Below are 19,256 nucleotides of genomic sequence, written 5' to 3'. Positions count from 1 at the left end.
CCACTGCTACTACTCAGTGTTACACACACAGACCCACTACTACTACTCAGTGTTACACACACAGACCCACTACTACACAGTGTTACACACACAGACCCACTACTACTACTCAGTGTTACATACACAGACCCACTACTACTACTCAATGTTACACACACAGACCCACTACTACACAGTGTTACACACACAGACCCACTACTACTACTCAGTGTTACACACACAGACCCACTACTACTACTCAATGTTACACACACAGACCCACTTCTACTACTCAGTGTTACACACACAGACCCACTACTACTATTCAGTGTTACACACACAGACCCACTACTACTGCTCAGTGTTACACACACAGACCCACTACTACTATTCAGTGTTACACACACAGACCCACTACTACTACTCAGTGTTACACACACAGACCCACTACTACTGCTCAGTGTTACACACTCAGACCCACTACTACTCAGTGTTGCACACACAGACCCATGACTACTACTCAGTGTTACACACACAGACCCACTACTGCTACTCAGTGTTACACACACAGACCCACTACTACTACTCAGTGTTACACACACAGACCCACTACTACTGCTCAGTGTTACACACACAGACCCACTACTACTGCTCAGTGTTACACACACAGACCCACTTCTACTACTACTACTCAGTGTTACACACACAGTCCCACTATTACTACTCAGTGTTACACACACAGACCCACTACTACTACTCAGTGTTACACACACAGACCCACTACTACACAGTGTTACACACACAGACCCACTACTACTACTCAGTGTTACATACACAGACCCACTACTACTACTCAATGTTACACACACAGACCCACTACTACACAGTGTTACACACACAGACCCACTACTACTACTCAGTGTTACACACACAGACCCACTACTACTACTCAATGTTACACACACAGACCCACTTCTACTACTCAGTGTTACACACACAGACCCACTACTACTATTCAGTGTTACACACACAGACCCACTACTACTGCTCAGTGTTACACACACAGACCCACTACTACTATTCAGTGTTACACACACAGACCCACTACTACTACTCAGTGTTACACACACAGACCCACTACTACTGCTCAGTGTTACACACTCAGACCCACTACTACTCAGTGTTGCACACACAGACCCATGACTACTACTCAGTGTTACACACACAGACCCACTACTGCTACTCAGTGTTACACACACAGACCCACTACTACTACTCAGTGTTACACACACAGACCCACTACTACTGCTCAGTGTTACACACACAGACCCACTACTACTGCTCAGTGTTACACACACAGACCCACTACTACTGCTCAGTGTTACACACACAGACCCACTTCTACTGCTCAGTGTTACACACACAGACCCACTACTACTACTCAGTGTTACACACACAGACCGACTACTACTACTCAGTGTTACACACACAGACACTCTAATACTACTCAGTGTTACACACACAGACCCACTACTACTACTGCTCAGTGTTACACACACAGACCCACTACTACTACTCAGTGTTACACACACAGACCCACTACTACTACTCAGTGTTACACACACAGACCCACTACTACACAGTGTTACACACACAGACCCACTACTACTACTCAGTGTTACACACACAGACCCACTACTACTACTCAATGTTACACACACAGACCCACTACTACTCAGTGTTACACACACAGACCCACTACTACTGCTCAGTGTTACACACACAGACCCACTTCTACTACTCAGTGTTACACACACAGACCCACTACTACTGCTCAGTGTTACACACACAGACCCACTACTACTACTCAGTGTTACACACACAGACCCACTACTACTATTCAGTGTTACACACACAGACCCACTACTACTGCTCAGTGTTACACACACAGACCCACTACTACTATTCAGTGTTACACACACAGACCCACTACTACTGCTCAGTGTTACACACACAGACCCACTACTACTGCTCAGTGTTACACACACAGACCCACTTCTACTGCTCAGTGTTACACACACAGACCCACTACTACTACTCAGTGTTACACACACAGACCGACTACTACTACTCAGTGTTACACACACAGACCCACTACTACTACTCAGTGTTACACACACAGACCCACTACTACTACTGCTCAGTGTTACACACACAGACCCACTACTACTACTGCTCAGTGTTACACACACAGACCCACTGCTACTACTCAGTGTTACACACACAGACCCACTACTACTACTCAGTGTTACACACACAGACCCACTACTACACAGTGTTACACACACAGACCCACTACTACTACTCAGTGTTACATACACAGACCCACTACTACTACTCAATGTTACACACACAGACCCACTACTACACAGTGTTACACACACAGACCCACTACTACTACTCAGTGTTACACACACAGACCCACTACTACTACTCAATGTTACACACACAGACCCACTTCTACTACTCAGTGTTACACACACAGACCCACTACTACTATTCAGTGTTACACACACAGACCCACTACTACTGCTCAGTGTTACACACACAGACCCACTACTACTACTGCTCAGTGTTACACACACAGACCCACTACTACTACTGCTCAGTGTTACACACACAGACCCACTACTACTGCTCAGTGTTACACACTTAGACCCACTACTACTCAGTGTTGCACACACAGACCCATGACTACTACTCAGTGTTACACACACAGACCCACTACTGCTACTCAGTGTTACACACACAGACCCACTACTACTACTCAGTGTTACACACACAGACCCACTACTACTGCTCAGTGTTACACACACAGACCCACTACTACTGCTCAGTGTTACACACACAGACCCACTTTTACTGCTCAGTGTTACACACACAGACCCACTACTACTACTCAGTGTTACACACACAGACCCACTACTACTACTGCTCAGTGTTACACACACAGACCCACTACTACTACTGCTCAGTGTTACACACACAGACCCACTACTACTACTCAGTGTTACACACACAGACCCACTACTACTACTCAGTGTTACACACACAGACCCACTACTACACAGTGTTACACACACAGACCCACTACTACTACTCAGTGTTACACACACAGACCCACTACTACTGCTCAGTGTTACACACACAGACCCACTTCTACTACTCAGTGTTACACACACAGACCCACTACTACTACTCAGTGTTACACACACAGACCCACTACTACTACTCAGTGTTACACACACAGACCCACTACTACTACTGCTCAGTGTTACACACACAGACCCACTACTACTACTGCTCAGTGTTACACACACAGACCCACTACTACTACTCAGTGTTACACACACAGACCCACTACTACTGCTCAGTGTTACACACACAGACCCACTACTACTCAGTGTTACACACACAGACCCACTACTACTACTCAGTGTTACACACACATTCCCACTACTACTACTCAGTGTTACACACACAGACCCACTACTACACAGTGTTACACACACAGACCCACTCCTACTACTCAGTGTTACACACACAGACCCACTACTACTACTCAGTGTTACACACACAGACCCACTACTACTACTCAGTGTTACACACACATTCCCACTACTACTACTCAGTGTTACACACACAGACCCACTACTACACAGTGTTACACACTCAGACCCACTACTACTGCTCAGTGTTACACACTCAGACCCACTACTACTACTCAGTGTTACACACACAGACCCATGACTACTACTCAGTGTTACACACACAGACCCACTACTACTACTCAGTGTTACACACACAGACCTACTACTACTACTACTCAGTGTTACACACACATTCCCACTACTACTACTCAGTGTTACACACACAGACCCACTACTACACAGTGTTACACACTCAGACCCACTACTACTGCTCAGTGTTACACACTCAGACCCACTACTACTACTCAGTGTTGCACACACAGACCCATGACTTCTACTCAGTGTTACACACACAGACCCACTACTACTACTCAGTGTTACACACACAGACCCACTACTACTGCTCAGTGTTACACACACAGACCCACTACTACTACTCAGTGTTACACACACAGACCCACTACTACTACTCAGTGTTACACACACAGACCCACTACTACTCCTCAGTGTTTCACACACAGACCCACTACTACTACTACTCAGTGTTACACACACAGACCCACTACTACTCCTCAGTGTTACACACACAGACCCACTACTACTACTCAGTGTTACACACACATACCCACTATTACTACTCAGTGTTACACACACAGACCCACTACTACTCCTCAGTGTTACACACACATTCCCACTACTACTACTCAGTGTTACACACACAGACCCACTACTACACAGTGTTACACACTCAGACCCACTACTACTGCTCAGTGTTACACACTCAGACCCACTACTACTACTCAGTGTTACACACACAGACCTATGACTACTACTCAGTGTTACACACACAGACCCACTACTACTACTCAGTGTTACACACACAGACCCACTACTACTACTCAGTGTTACACACACATTCCCACTACTACTACTCAGTGTTACAGACACAGACCCACTACTACACAGTGTTACACACTCAGACCCACTACTACTGCTCAGTGTTACACACTCAGACCCACTACTACTACTCAGTGTTGCACACACAGACCCATGACTACTACTCAGTGTTACACACACAGACCCACTACTACTACTCAGTGTTACACACACAGACCCACTACTACTGCTCAGTTTTACACACACAGACCCACTACTACTACTCAGTGTTACACACACAGACCCACTACTACTACTACTACTCAGTGTTACACACACAGACCCACTACTACTCCTCAGTGTTTCACACACAGACCCACTACTACTACTCAGTGTTACACACACAGACCCACTACTACTCCTCAGTGTTACACACACAGACCCACTACTACTACTCAGTGTTACACACACAGACCCACTATTACTACTCAGTGTTACACACACAGACCCACTACTACTCCTCAGTGTTACACACACAGACCCACTACTACTACTCAGTGTTACACACACAGACCCACTACTACTACTCAGTGTTACACACACAGACACACTACTACTACTCAGTGTTACACACACATACCCACTATTACTACTCAGTGTTACACACACAGACCCACTACTACTCCTCAGTGTTACACACACATTCCCACTACTACTACTCAGTGTTACACACACAGACCCACTACTACACAGTGTTACACACTCAGACCCACTACTACTGCTCAGTGTTACACACTCAGACCCACTACTACTACTCAGTGTTGCACACACAGACCCATGACTACTACTCAGTGTTACACACACAGACCCACTACTACTACTCAGTGTTACACACACAGACCCACTACTACTGCTCAGTTTTACACACACAGACCCACTACTACTACTCAGTGTTACACACACAGACCCACTACTACTACTACTACTACTCAGTGTTACACACACAGACCCACTACTACTCCTCAGTGTTTCACACACAGACCCACTACTACTACTCAGTGTTACACACACAGACCCACTACTACTCCTCAGTGTTACACACACAGACCCACTACTACTACTCAGTGTTACACACACAGACCCACTATTACTACTCAGTGTTACACACACAGACCCACTACTACTCCTCAGTGTTACACACACAGACCCACTACTACTACTCAGTGTTACACACACAGACCCACTACTACTACTCAGTGTTACACACACAGACACACTACTACTACTCAGTGTTACACGTGTAGTGGTGATACGCGCTGGGTGTATATGTCGTGTGCCAGCGCGTATGTACGGGTGTGTGTGTGGTGACGCGCGCTGACGGGGAGGAGCAGGCGTCAGTGCGCGGGTGGGGGTAGTGCTGCTGATTGGCTGTGTGCCGGTGACGCGCCCAGAGGGAGTGATCGGGTAGCAGCGCGGTGTGATTGGTCGGGGAGTGGAAACACGCGCTGAGCGGAACCGGATCGTAGGGATAGCGCGTGGGGATTGGGTAACTGAGGAGCGGTGCCGACGTTGAGGTCCGCATCCGCTCCGTCTCCCGGGAAGAAGAGGTATATAAGGTGATGCACAGAGGAGCAGGGGGCAGAAGTGGAACCATCTAAGAATGAAGACGAAGGTGTAGAGATAGAGCCCGGAGAGGAGAGTAATGGAGAGTAGAGGAGAGTAAGGTATAAGTGTGTAGCCAGAGAGAGAGAACGGTCTACACGAGCTGAGTAATGTATAGTGTGTAGCCAGAGAGAGAGAACGGTCTACACGAGCTGAGTAATGTATAGTGTGTAGCCAGAGAGAGAGAACGGTCTACACGAGCTGAGTAATGTATAGTGTGTAGCCAGAGAGAGAGAACGGTCTACACGAGCTGAGTGATGTATAGTGTGTAGCCAGAGAGAGAGGAAGGTCTACACGAGCCGAGTATGCATACGGTGTAGCCAGAGAGAGAGAAAGGTCTACACGAGCCGAGTATGCATACGGTGTAGCCAGAGAGAGATGCAAAGTCTACACGAGGCGAGTGGAGAGTGTAGCAGAGGCGCAGAGTCTACACGAGACGAGAGAAGAGTGTAGCCGAGGCGCGGAGTCTACACGAGGCACAGAGAGCCAGCAGCACAGAATCTAAGAGAGTCAAGAGAAGCGTAAGGCGGAGAGAAGAGGTCACGAGTTGTACCGTTGTATGGTGACCGCATTGTGAAGAAGAGAGGCCACGCGTTGTATTGTTACAAGTCAAGATTTAATAAAAGAAGTGTGTTCCCGTCAAGGAGTTTCCTGCCGTCATTTTCCAATACTTCACACGCATAGACCCACTACTACTGCTCAGTGTTACACACACAGACCCACTACTACTACTCAGTGTCACACACACAGACCCACTATGACTACTCAGTGTTACACACACAGACCCACTACTACTACTCAGTATTTCACACACACAGACCCACTACTACTACTCAGCGTTACACACACAGACCCACTACTACTACTCAGTGTTACACACACATACCCACTACTACTACTCAGTGTTACACACACAGACCCACTACTACTATTCTTAGGTTTTTTCGGTAAAGTCACGTAGGTAAAAAATTAAAATTAATCAAAGTGAAATAAAAATAAAAATCAATGACGTCTTCAGGTGGAACTGTCACAGCCCGACAGCTGTATCATTTAATTTTTTTTACCTACGTGACTTTACCGAAAAAACCTAAGAATATGAATCCTTGCAGTCACGAAAGCTTCAAATCTACCACTACTACTACTACTCAGTGTTACACACACAGACCCACTACTACTACTCAGTGTTACACACACAGACCCACTACTACTACTCAGTGTTACACACACAGACCCACTACTACTACTCGGTGTTACACACACAGACCCACTACTACTACTCAGTGTTACACACACATACCCACTACTACTACTCAGTGTTACACACACAGACCCACTACTAACTACTCAGTGTTACACACACAGACCTATTACTACTACTACTACGCAGTGTTTCACACACAGTCCCACTACTACTACTCAGTGTTACACACACAGACCCACTACTACTGCTCAGTGTTTGACACACAGACCCAGTGCCCGCATAATTGTGGCCATTTGTATATTAAAGTCTAAACTCTCTGTGTCTGTCTGTCTGTCTCTCTCTCTCTCTCTGTGTCTTTCTCTGTCTCTCCGTCTTGATCTCTGTTTCTTCATGTCTCTGTCTCTTTCTCTGTCGCTCTTTCTCTCTTTGTTTCTCTGTCTCTCTCTCGTTCTGTGCACTCGCTCACTCGCTCGCAGCTCCAGGGAAGAAAAGCACCAGAGAACGGAGCTGCAGATGTCCATGGAGCTCCAGAGCGACCGTAGCAACGTGGACTATAACGTAGCCAGGGTCCTGGAGACTTTCTACTTTCGAGGACACAAATGCCTTGTCATGGAGCTATTGAAGTACGCACACCACCAGTACCGCTACTACCACTCACTCACTCATTCACTCGCCACCAACACTCACTCACTCTCCCACTCACTAATTCACTCACTCATCATCACCCACTCATTCACCACCACCACCGACTTACTCACCATCCCCACCTCCACCCACTCACTCACTCACCACCACTCACCACCACTCACCCACTCACTCACCGCCACTCACCACCACTCACTGACTCACTCACCACCACCACTCACCCATCAACCCACCCACTCAGTCACCCACTCACCCTCCACCACCCACCCACCACACTACCCACCCAACCACCCACCATCACCACATCCACACCCACCCCCCACCACCCATCCACCACCACCCACCACCAAACACCACCAAACACCACCACCACAACACCACCACCACCACAACACCACCACCACCCATACAGACCCATAGACACCCATGCCCATACATTAGCACAGTTGGCTACAAATGGTGCAAAATAAGTTCAAAATTCGAACATAGAGACCCACAGACACCCAGACCCAGAGACCCACAGACACTAACAGAGACCCATAAAACCACAGAGACACCCATAGAGACCCATACATTAGTACGGTTGGCTACGTATGGTGCAAAATAAGTTCTGCATACGTTTACACACAGAGATCCACAGACAACTAGACACAGAGACCCATTGAGACCCACATAGACACCCACCCAGACATCAATAGAGACCCACACATTAGCACGGTTGGCTACATATGGTGCGACAGAAGTTCAACATATGCACACACACAGAGACACACAGACACCCAGACCCACAGAGACCCATAGAGACCCACAGAGACACCCACACAGACACCCATAGAGACCCACACATTAGCACGCTTGGCTACGTACGGTGTGAATGAATTTCAACATACGCACACAAAGATCAAAGATCCCCCATATAGCCTTAACAGACTGTAGCGGCAAGTGCTGTTAGTGAGCACCTATAAAGGCTGGAACGGCACACGAGGAGGTGGGTGGTCAACACCACGCGTGGCCGCCTTTGTCTCCCCAGTGGCGATGTTTACACATCGCACCAGGTACTCATTTGAGGCTGAGTCGACCTAGGGTAGGCCCAGGACCTGTTCAGATAATCATCACTGGGTGTTGGCCATGAGCAGGAATCGAGCCCGGTTCGCCAGGTTTGCAGCGCAGGACGCTAACCGATGCTGTCACTGATGTCGTCGCTGACGTCGTCGCTGACGTCACTGACGTTGTCGCTGTCTCTCCACATGGCAGGGCGAAACTCCATTGCGTGCTCAGAGAGATGACGCTGTGGCAAAGTTACGAGGACGCGGTGAGGTCGTACACTAGGTCAATCCTCCACTTCTTGGCCCACACCAAGTCCCGGGGCATCGTACACGGGGACATCAAGCCCGTGAGTGGAGTGCTCGCTGTGTATGGGTGTCTGTGTGTATGGGTGTCTATGTGTGTGGGTGTCTGTGTGTGGGTGTCTGTGTGTGGGTGTCTGTGTGTGAGTGTGTGTATGTGGGTGTCTGTGTGTGTGGGTGAGTACACGCTGGGGCGCTGATGCTTGCTCTGCAGATTTAAATGCCACTGGTTCTTCACGTTCTGCAGATGTAGATTCCACTGGTTCTTAATGTTCTGCCAATGTAAATGCCACTGATTATTCAAGTTCTGCAGATGTAGATGTCACTGGTTCTTCATGTTCTGCAGATGTAAATGCCACTGGTTTTTCATACTATTTGGGTCTTTCGGTAAAGTCACGTAGATAGAAAAAATCAAATATTAAAAAATCACGACGCTTCGATCGCAACACAAGCAATCGTCTTCAGGTGAAAAAATACAGCCGGCGGACTGCTGAAGCAGGAAGAAATATAGCGAGAGAGCTATTGCAGCCATAGGTTATAAAGGTTTGAGATCGGTACTACCCAAGGGTAAGTGGGCGGGGCTAGAGATGGAATTTGCAAATAAATGTAAGATCGCAGAGCTAGGTAAACCTCGGCCATTGCATTGCTAGAGATTAGCATGTCAATCTGTTAATGTAACCCCACGGTTACGGTGCTGAAGAAGCCATTGTTTTGCTCGAGATTAGAGATTAGCATGTCAATGTGAGACGGTTCTTCACGTTCTGCAGATGTAGATGTCACTGGTTTTTCACGTTCTGTAGATGTAGATACCACTGATCTAGATTTGAAGTTTTTGTGACTGCAGGGTTCGATACTCTTTGGTTCTTTTGGTAAAGTCACGTAGATATAAAATAAAATAAATTAATTCATGACGTTTCGATTGCAACACAAGCAATCATCAGGTGGGAAAACCACAGCAATAATTTTTTTTGCTAAAGTGGGAGAGAGAGTTGCCGTGGTAAGAGGTTATACAGGTGTAGAGGTGTTACGGGAGGGCGAACAAACACACCAGGGGTGGTTATGCCCGCACGCGGAAGGATGCTTACATCCACGTCCGCATCGTTTAGCCTGTGGGGCTGAAACGGCGCTGTGATCCCCCACGGCCCCACCTCTCGGTGGGGGAGTTGCTATATAAGGCGGTGAGCCGGTGGGCTCGGGGTTCAGTGTTTAGCTTAAACCAGTGAAGAAGGAAGACCGGCTAGATAGGCCGTGGGACTCCCCTGGATCGCCGTCCTTCTAAGGACCAACCAGAGCAAGCCAGTGGCGTGGCCCCGAGAGCCCAGAGCCGATGTTCTTGTAAGAGCCGGTCTGGGGACTCAGGGTGCCGTAATCCCAGCTTGGCCAGAGCTGGGTCAGCTAGCCTCCCCTAGCTCTGTAGTGGAGGACCTGGGAGTAGGCTAGCCGGGATAGATTGTGGGATCTCCCTGTTAGACAGGTGAAGGAGCCGATACCCCTTTGAGTGTTGTATACCTTGGCCTGTATAGAGTGGAATGGTTAATAAATAAGTGTGCCTCCGACTACGTCATCCAAGTCTCTTTGAACCTACTACACAGGCAAGATTGGGGGAGGAGCAAGGGGGGAGAGGTAGGGGTGGGGGTTTGTGGTAGGGGGAGGGGAAGCTCTGCGTGGACACCAGGAGAGGGATGCGAGGCTGGGGGGGAGGGAAGTGGGCGGGGCTAGGAGTGGGAGGCCGTGAGAGCTGGGGACGCGGAGGGGAACAAAATAGAGTAGTAGTACCCGACAGATATGATAGACGATAACCACTACAAAGCAGTTAGGGTTTTACCTGGTTAATAACATCCTTCCAATAATTGCTCAATTTGTATCCAACTTCTCGGTTGAAGTTATGTCTATGTTTATATATCTGGATGGCTTCATGAACAAACCTTTGATAGTAGCCCGAAGGTTTGCAGAGTACCTTGGTCTCGGAAAAAAACAATATTATGTGAGCCCACAGCGTTATAACAATGGTCAGCTATGGCAGAGGTATTGGTTCTGCCGGGTTTCAGATCTGCATTGTGTTCGCGAACACGGTCCGAGATATGTCGTTTCGTTTCCCCAATGTAACAGCCACCACAGGTGCAACTTAGTTTGTAGACTCCATGATATTGCATGTCAGCAATGACATCCTTCACAGATGGGATTAGATAACAGATTTTGTGTACTGTATTGAATCGGACCTGGATCTTGTGTTTGTTTAAGATTTTGGAAATCTTTTTGGTAACACCTGCTATGTATGGTAACTTGATGGTTTTGATTGGCATCTCAGGGGGTTGTTTCTCCATGGTTGGAGAAACAGCTTTGCGAATAATGTGGTCCGAGTACCCATTCATCTTGAGGGCCTGGTGTCCGTGTTCCAGTTCACTGGCTAGGTGGTGTTGGTCAGAAATGCAGTGGGCCCTATAGTGTAGTGTTTTGACGAGGGAATTAGTCTGTGCCAGGTGGGGGTGGGAATCAGGTTTCAGATAGGAATCTGTGTGGGTGGCTTTCCTGTAGACAGTGTCCCAACGAGCCGTCAGGCCTCTTCTCAAACAAAACATCCAGAAATGGTAGCTTAACATCCTTCTCCACTTCCATGGTGAATTATATGGATGGGTGTATGGCTGTTACATTGGGGAAACGAAACGACACATCTCGGACCGTGTTCGCGAACACAAGGCAGATCTGAAACACGGCAGAACCAATATCTCTGCCGTAGCTGACCATTGTTATAACGCTGTGGGCTCTTGTGATATTGTTTTTTTCCGAGACCAAGGTACTGTACAAACCTTCGGGCTACTATCAAAGGTTTGTTCATGAAGCCATCCAGATATATAAACATAGACATAACTTCAACCGAGAAGATGGATACAAATTGAGCAATCATTGGAAGGATATTATTAACTACGTAAAACCCTAACTGCTCTGTAGTGGTTGTCGTCTATCATATCTGCCGGGTACTACTACTCTTCTTTGGTTCTTTCGGTAAAGTCACGTATAAAGATAAAATAATAAATTAAATAATAGCATAATACGACGTTTCGATTGCAACACAAGCAATCATCATCAGGTATAAAAGAAATAGAAACAAAAATCTAACCAGAAAACTATAGACAGACATATAAGCAGACAGATATCACAAAGATACACAGAGAGAGAACACGTATCGGCACAAAGAGAGAGGTCGTCTCTATGACGAGGCCTTAAATATAGAGAGGGGGCGGGGGCGGAGAGAGGGAGGGGGCAGAGAAAAAATTAGCATGTCAATGAGTGGACAACGACGTGGTACGGTACACAAGCTTGAAAATTAGGAGAAAGACACACTAAAATTAAATAACCCAGCAAAATATCGAAATGTAATGTAATGCAACACAGAGAGTCGATCAACACACAATTAACGCATAGCCTGGTTGATTACGTATTTCAAAGTTTGCTAAGTTAGATTTAAGTGTGAAAATTCCAAAGAGAGGACAAAGGCAGAGAGAGAAAACAAACAACCGGAGAGAGAGAAAAAAGATAAGCTTAAAATTAGGAGAAAGACACACTAAAATTAAATAACCTAGCAAAATATCGAAATGTAATGTAATGCAACACAGAGAGTCGGTCAACACACAATTAACACATAGCCTGGTAGATTACGTATTTCAAAGATTGCTACCACGTCGTTGTCCACTCATTGACATGCTAATTTTTTCTCTGCCCCCTCCCTCTCTCCGCCCCCACCCCCTCTCTATATTTAAGGCCTCGTCATAGAGACGACCTCTCTCTTTGTGCCGATACGTGTTCTCTCTCTGTGTATCTTTGTGATATCTGTCTGCTTATATGTCTGTCTATAGTTTTCTGGTTAGATTTTTGTTTCTATTTCTTTTATACCTGATGATGATTGCTTGTGTTGCAATCGAAACGTCGTATTATGCTATTATTTAATTTATTATTTTATCTTTATACGTGACTTTACCGAAAGAACCAAAGAATAATTCCTGCAGTCACGAAAGCTCCAAAATTAAGATTAATACTTCTACTCTGTTTTGTTCCCCTCCGCATCCCCAGCTCTCTCGGCCTCCCACTCCCAGCCCCGCCCACTTCCCCCCCCCCCTGCCTCGCGTCCCTTTCCTGGCGTCCACGCAGCGCTTCCCCTTCCCCTACCCCACATGCCCACACCTCCCTCTCCTCCCTTGCTCCTCCCCCTTTCTTGCCTGGAAAACCTCTTACGACAGCAACTCTCTCTCCCACTTCAGCAAAACATTTTCTTGCAGTGGTTTTCCCAGCTGATGATTGCTTGTGTTGCAATGGAAACGTCGTGATTTCATTTATTTTATTTTATACCTACGTGACTTTACCGAAAAAAACAAAGAGTATAGATACCACTGGTTCGTTACGTTCTGCAGATGTAGATGCCACTGGTTCTTCATGTTCTGCGGATGTAGCTGTCACTGGTTATTCATGTTCTGTAGATGTAGATACCACTGGTTCTTCACGTTTTGTAGATGTAGATGCCACTGGTTCTTCACGTTTTGTAGATGTAGATGCCATTGGTTCTTCACGTTCTGTAGATGTAGATGCAACTGGTTCTTCACGTTCTGTAGATGTAGATGCCACTGGTCCGTCACTTTCTTTAGATGTAGATGCCACTGGTCCTTCACGTTCTGTAGATGCCACTCATTCTTCACGTTCTGTACATGTAGATGCCACTGGTTCTTCGCGTTCTGTAGATGTACATGCCACTGGTCCGTCACTTTCTTTAGATGTAAATGCCACTGGTTCTTCACGTTCTGTAGATGCCACTCTTTCTTCACGTTCTGTATATGTAGATGCCACTGGTTCTTCATGCTATGTAGATACCACTGGTTCTTCACATTCTACAGATGTAGATGCCACTGGTTTTTCATGTTCTTTGGATGTAGATGCCAATGGTTCTTCACGTTCTGTAGAGGCCACTGGTTCTTCACCTTCTGTAGATGCCACTGGTTCTTCACGTTCTGCAGATGTAGATGCCAGTGATTTTTCACGTTTTGTAGATGCCACTGGTTCTTCACGTTCTGTAGATGTAGATGCCACTGGTTCTTCACATTCTGCAGATGTAGATGCCACTGGTTCTTCATGTTCTGTAGATATAGATGCCACTCATTCTTCATGTTCTGCAGATGTAGATGCAAATTGTTCTTCATGTTCTGCAGATGCAGATGCCACTCGTTCTTCATGTTCTGCAGATGTAGATACCACTGGTTCTTCACGTTCTGTAGATGTAGATGCCACTGGTTTTTCATGTTTTGTAGATGTAGATGCCACTGGTTCTTCCCGTTCTGTAGGTGCCACCGGTTTTTCCTGTTCTGTTGATGTAGATGCGACAGGTTCTTCACGTTCTGCAGATGTAGATGTCACTGGTTTTTCACGTTCTGTAGATATAGATGCCACTGGTTCTTCACGTTTTGTACATGTAGATGCCACTGGTTCTTCACGTTCTGTTGATGTAGATGCCACTATGTCTTCACGTCCTGTATATGTAGATGCCACTGATTCTTGACGTTCTGTAGATGTAGATTCCACTGGTTCTTCACGTTCCGTAGATGTAGATGCCACTGGTCTGTCACGTTCTGTAGATGTAGATGCCACTGGTTCTTCATGTTCTGTAGATGTAGATGCCATTCGTTCTTCATGTTCTGCAGATGTAGATGCAAATTGTTCTACAGTTTCTGCAGATGTAGATGCCACTGGTTCTTCACGTTCTGCAGATGTAGATACCACTGGTTCTTCACGTACTGTAGATGTAGATGCCATTGGTTCTTCACGTTCTGTAGATGTCGATTCCACTGGTTTTTCCTGTTCTGTTGATGTAGATGCCACAGGTTCTTCACGTTCTGCAGATGTAGATGCCACTGGTTCTTCGTGTTCTGCAGATGTAGATGTCAATGGTTCTTCACGTTCTGCAGATGTAGATTCCACTGGTTCTTCACATTCTGCAGATGTAGATGTCACTGGTTCTTCACGTTCTGCAGATGTAGATGCCACTGGTTCTTCATGTTCTGCCGATGTAGATACCACTGGTTCTTCACGTTCTGTAGATCTAGATCCCACTGGTTCTTCACGATCTGCAGATGTATATGTCACTGGTTTTTCACGTTCTGCAGATGTAGATGCAAATGGTTCTACATTTTCTGCAGATGTAGATGCCACTAGTTTTTCACGTTCCGCAGATGTAGATGCCACTGGTCCTTCACGTTCTGTAGATGTAAATACCACTGGTTTTTCACGTTTTGTAGATGTAGATGCCACTGGTTCTTCACGTTTTGTAGATGTAGATGCCACTGGTTCTTCCCGTTCTGTAGGTGCCACTGGTTTTTCCTGTTCTGTTGATGTAGATACCACAGGTTCTTCACGTTTTGCAGATGTAGATGTCACTGGTTCTTCATGTTCTGCAGATGTAGATGCCACTGGTTCTTCCTGTTCTGCAGATGTAGATGCCACTGCTTCTTCATATTCTGCGGATGTAGATGTCACTGGTTCTTCACGTTCTGCAGATGTAGATTCCACTGGTTCTTCACATTCTGCAGATGTCACTGGTTCTTCACGTTCTGCAGATGTAGATGCCACTGGTTCTTCATGTTCTGCCGATGTAGATACCACTGGTTCTTCACGTTCTGTAGATCTAGATCCCACTGGTTCTTCACGATCTGCAGATGTATATGTTACTGGTTCTTCACGTTATGCAGATGTAGATGCCACTCGTTTTTCGTGTTTTGCAGATGTGGATGCAAATGGTTCTACATTTTCTGCAGATGTAGATGCCACTGGTTCTTCACGTTCTGCAGATGTAGATTCCACTGGTTCTTCACGTTCTGTAGATGTAGATGCCACTAGTTTTTCACGTTCCGCAGATGTAGATGCCACTGGTCCGTCACGTTCTGTAGATGTAGATGCCACTGGTTCTTCACGTTCTGTAGATATATATGCCACTGGTTCTTGACGTTCTGTAGATGTAGATGCAAATGGTTCTACATTTTCTGCAGATATAGATGCAAATGGTTCTACATTTTCTGCAGATGTAGATGCCATTGGTTCTTCACGTTCTGCAGACGTAGATACCACTGGTTCTTCACATTCTGTAGATGCCACTGGTTCTTCACGTTCTGTAGATGTCGATTCCACTGGTTTTTCATGTTCTGTAGATGTAGATGCCACTGGTTCTTCCCGTTCTGTAGGTGCCACAGGTTTTTCCTGTTTTGTTGATGTAGATACCACTGGTTCTTCACGTTCTGGAGGTGCCATAGTTTCTTCATGTTCTGTTGATGTAGATGCCACTGGTTCTTCACGTTCTGTAGCTGTCGATGCCACTGGTCCGTCACGTTCTGTAGATGTCGATGCCACTGGTTGTTCGCGTTCTGCAGATGTAGATGCTACTGGTTTTTCACGTTCTGTAGATGTAGATGCCACTGGTTCTTCCCGTTCTGTAGGTGCCACTGGGTTTTCCTGTTCTGTTGATGTAGATGCCACTGTCCGTCACGTTCTGTAGATGTAGATGCCACTGGTTCTTCACGTTCTGTTGATGTCGATTCCACTGGTTTTTCATGTTCTGTAGATGTAGATGCCACTGGTTCTTCCCGTTGTGTAGGTGCCACAGGTTTTTCCTGTTTTGTTGATGTAGATACCACTGGTTCTTCACGTTCTGGAGGTGCCATAGGTTCTTCATGTTCTGTTGATGTAGATGCCACTGGTTCTTCATGTTCTGTAGATGTAGATGCCACTGGTCCACCATGTTCTGTAGATGTAGATTCCACTGGTTTTTCACGTTCCGTAGATGTAGATGCCACTGGTTTTTCATGTTTTGTAGATGTAGATGCCACTGGTTCTTCCCGTTCTGTAGGTGCCACAGGTTTTTCCTGTTCTGTTGATGTAGATGCCACTGGTCTGTCACGTTCTGTAGATGTAGATGCCACTGGTTCTTCACGTTCTGTAGTTGTAGATGCCACTATGTCTTCACGTCCTATAGATGTAGATGCCACTGGTTCTTCACGTTCAGCAGATGTAGATGCCACTGGTTCTTCACGTTCTGTAGATGTAGATGCCACTGGTTCTTCCCGTTCTAGAGGTGCCACAGGTTGTCCGTTTTCTGTTGATGTAGATGCCACAGGTTCTTCACGTTCTGCAGATGTAGATGTCACTGTTTTTTTTGCGCATATCTCTGAAACGTTCGTAAGTCCAACGTCTGTGAGCGGAGGCAGTCCCTCTGCACAGATGCTCGGTCGTAGACGACACTCACCGCCATGACCATTCTGGGTGTGAATCCCCTCCCTGCCGCTCGCTCCCTGTCCAGAGCAACGTTCTATTGACGAACATCGCGGACGGCATCGTCAGGGTCAGGAACTTCGCCTCAAGCTTCTTTGTGGACGGCAAAAGTGAGTGGACACCCTCCACACGCACAAACATGTGTGAGTGGGTGTGGTTTGGTGGAGACACCCACACACACCCACCCATCCATCCACCCACTCACTCACCCACTCACCCACCTACTCATCCACCCACTGACACCCCCACACACCCATCCACCCACCCATCCACCCACCCATCCACCCACCCACCCATCCACCCAGCACATCCACCCACTAATCCACCCACCCATCCACCCACCTACTGGCCCATCCACCCACCTGCTTACCCACCCACCCATCCACCCACCTACACATCCATTTGCCCATCAACCCATCTATCCACCCACCCATCAACTCACCCACCGACCCACCATCAAGCCACCCACCCACCCATCCACCCACCCATTCACCCACTCATCCACCCATCCATCTATCCATCCATGCACCCACCCACCCAGCCATCCACCCACCCAGCCACTGACCCATCCACCCACCCACTTACCCACCCACCCACTCACCCACCCATCCATCTATCCATCCATGCATCCACCCACCCACCCACCCATCCACCCACCCACCCACCCACCCATCCACCCACCCACCCACCCACCCATCCACCCACCCACCCACCCATCCATCCACCCATCCATCCACCCACCCACCCACCCATCCACCCACCCATCCAGTCACCCACCCACACACCCATCCACCCACACACCCACTCACCCACCCACTCACCCATCTATCCACCCACCCATCCATCCACCCACCCATCCATCCACCCACCTATCCACCCACCCACCTATCCACCCACCCATCCACCCACTCATCCACCCACCCACCCATCCACCCACCCATCCACCCACCCACCCACCCACCCATCCACCCATCCACCCACCCACCCACCCATCCACCCGCTCAAACCCGCCCATCCACCCGCTCACCCACCCACCCACACATCCATTCACCCATCAACCCATCCACCCACCCACCCACCCATCCACCCATCCACCCACCCATCCACCCGCTCAAACCCGCCCATCCACCCGCTCACCCACCCACCCACACATCCATTCACCCATCAACCCATCCACCCACCCATCCACCCACCCACCCAGCCATCCACCCACCCACCCACCCAGCCATCCACCCACCCACCCACCCAGCCATCCAGCCACCCACTCACCTACCCACCCACCCGGCCATCCACCCACACACACACACACCCAGCCATCCACCCACTCACCCACCCACTCACCGACCCACTCACCCACCCAGCCAGCCATCCACCCACCCACGCAGCCACTGACCCAGCCACCCAGCCACTGACCCAGCAACCCACTCACCCACCCACCCACCCATCCATCTATCCATCCATCCATCCACCCACCCACTCATCCACCCACTCATCCACCCACCTATCCACCCACCCAGCCATCTACCCACCCACCCA

The 19,256-nt window shown here is 47.8% G+C and overlaps 1 protein-coding gene across 1 annotated transcript in view; it reads left to right on the top strand.

Annotated features, from left to right (window-relative positions):
* The window catches only part of LOC144730220 (dual specificity tyrosine-phosphorylation-regulated kinase 2-like), an 85,038-nt gene that overhangs the window by 53,574 nt on the left and 12,208 nt on the right, over positions 1-19,256 (top strand). Inside the window, exons 6-8 of the mRNA XM_078610834.1 lie at positions 7,905-8,051; positions 9,328-9,466; positions 17,749-17,830. Coding sequence (XP_078466960.1) covers positions 7,905-8,051; positions 9,328-9,466; positions 17,749-17,830 — 368 coding nt within the window. The remainder of the gene's footprint in view (positions 1-7,904; positions 8,052-9,327; positions 9,467-17,748; positions 17,831-19,256) is intronic.

This window comes from Lampetra planeri, chromosome 35 (assembly GCF_965212315.1).
Source record: "Lampetra planeri chromosome 35, kcLamPlan1.2.h2, whole genome shotgun sequence".
In the NCBI taxonomy this organism is placed as follows: domain Eukaryota; kingdom Metazoa; phylum Chordata; class Hyperoartia; order Petromyzontiformes; family Petromyzontidae; genus Lampetra; species Lampetra planeri.
The sequence above is the reverse complement of the archived record's forward strand: the minus strand, read 5'-3'. Positions and strand labels throughout refer to the sequence as shown.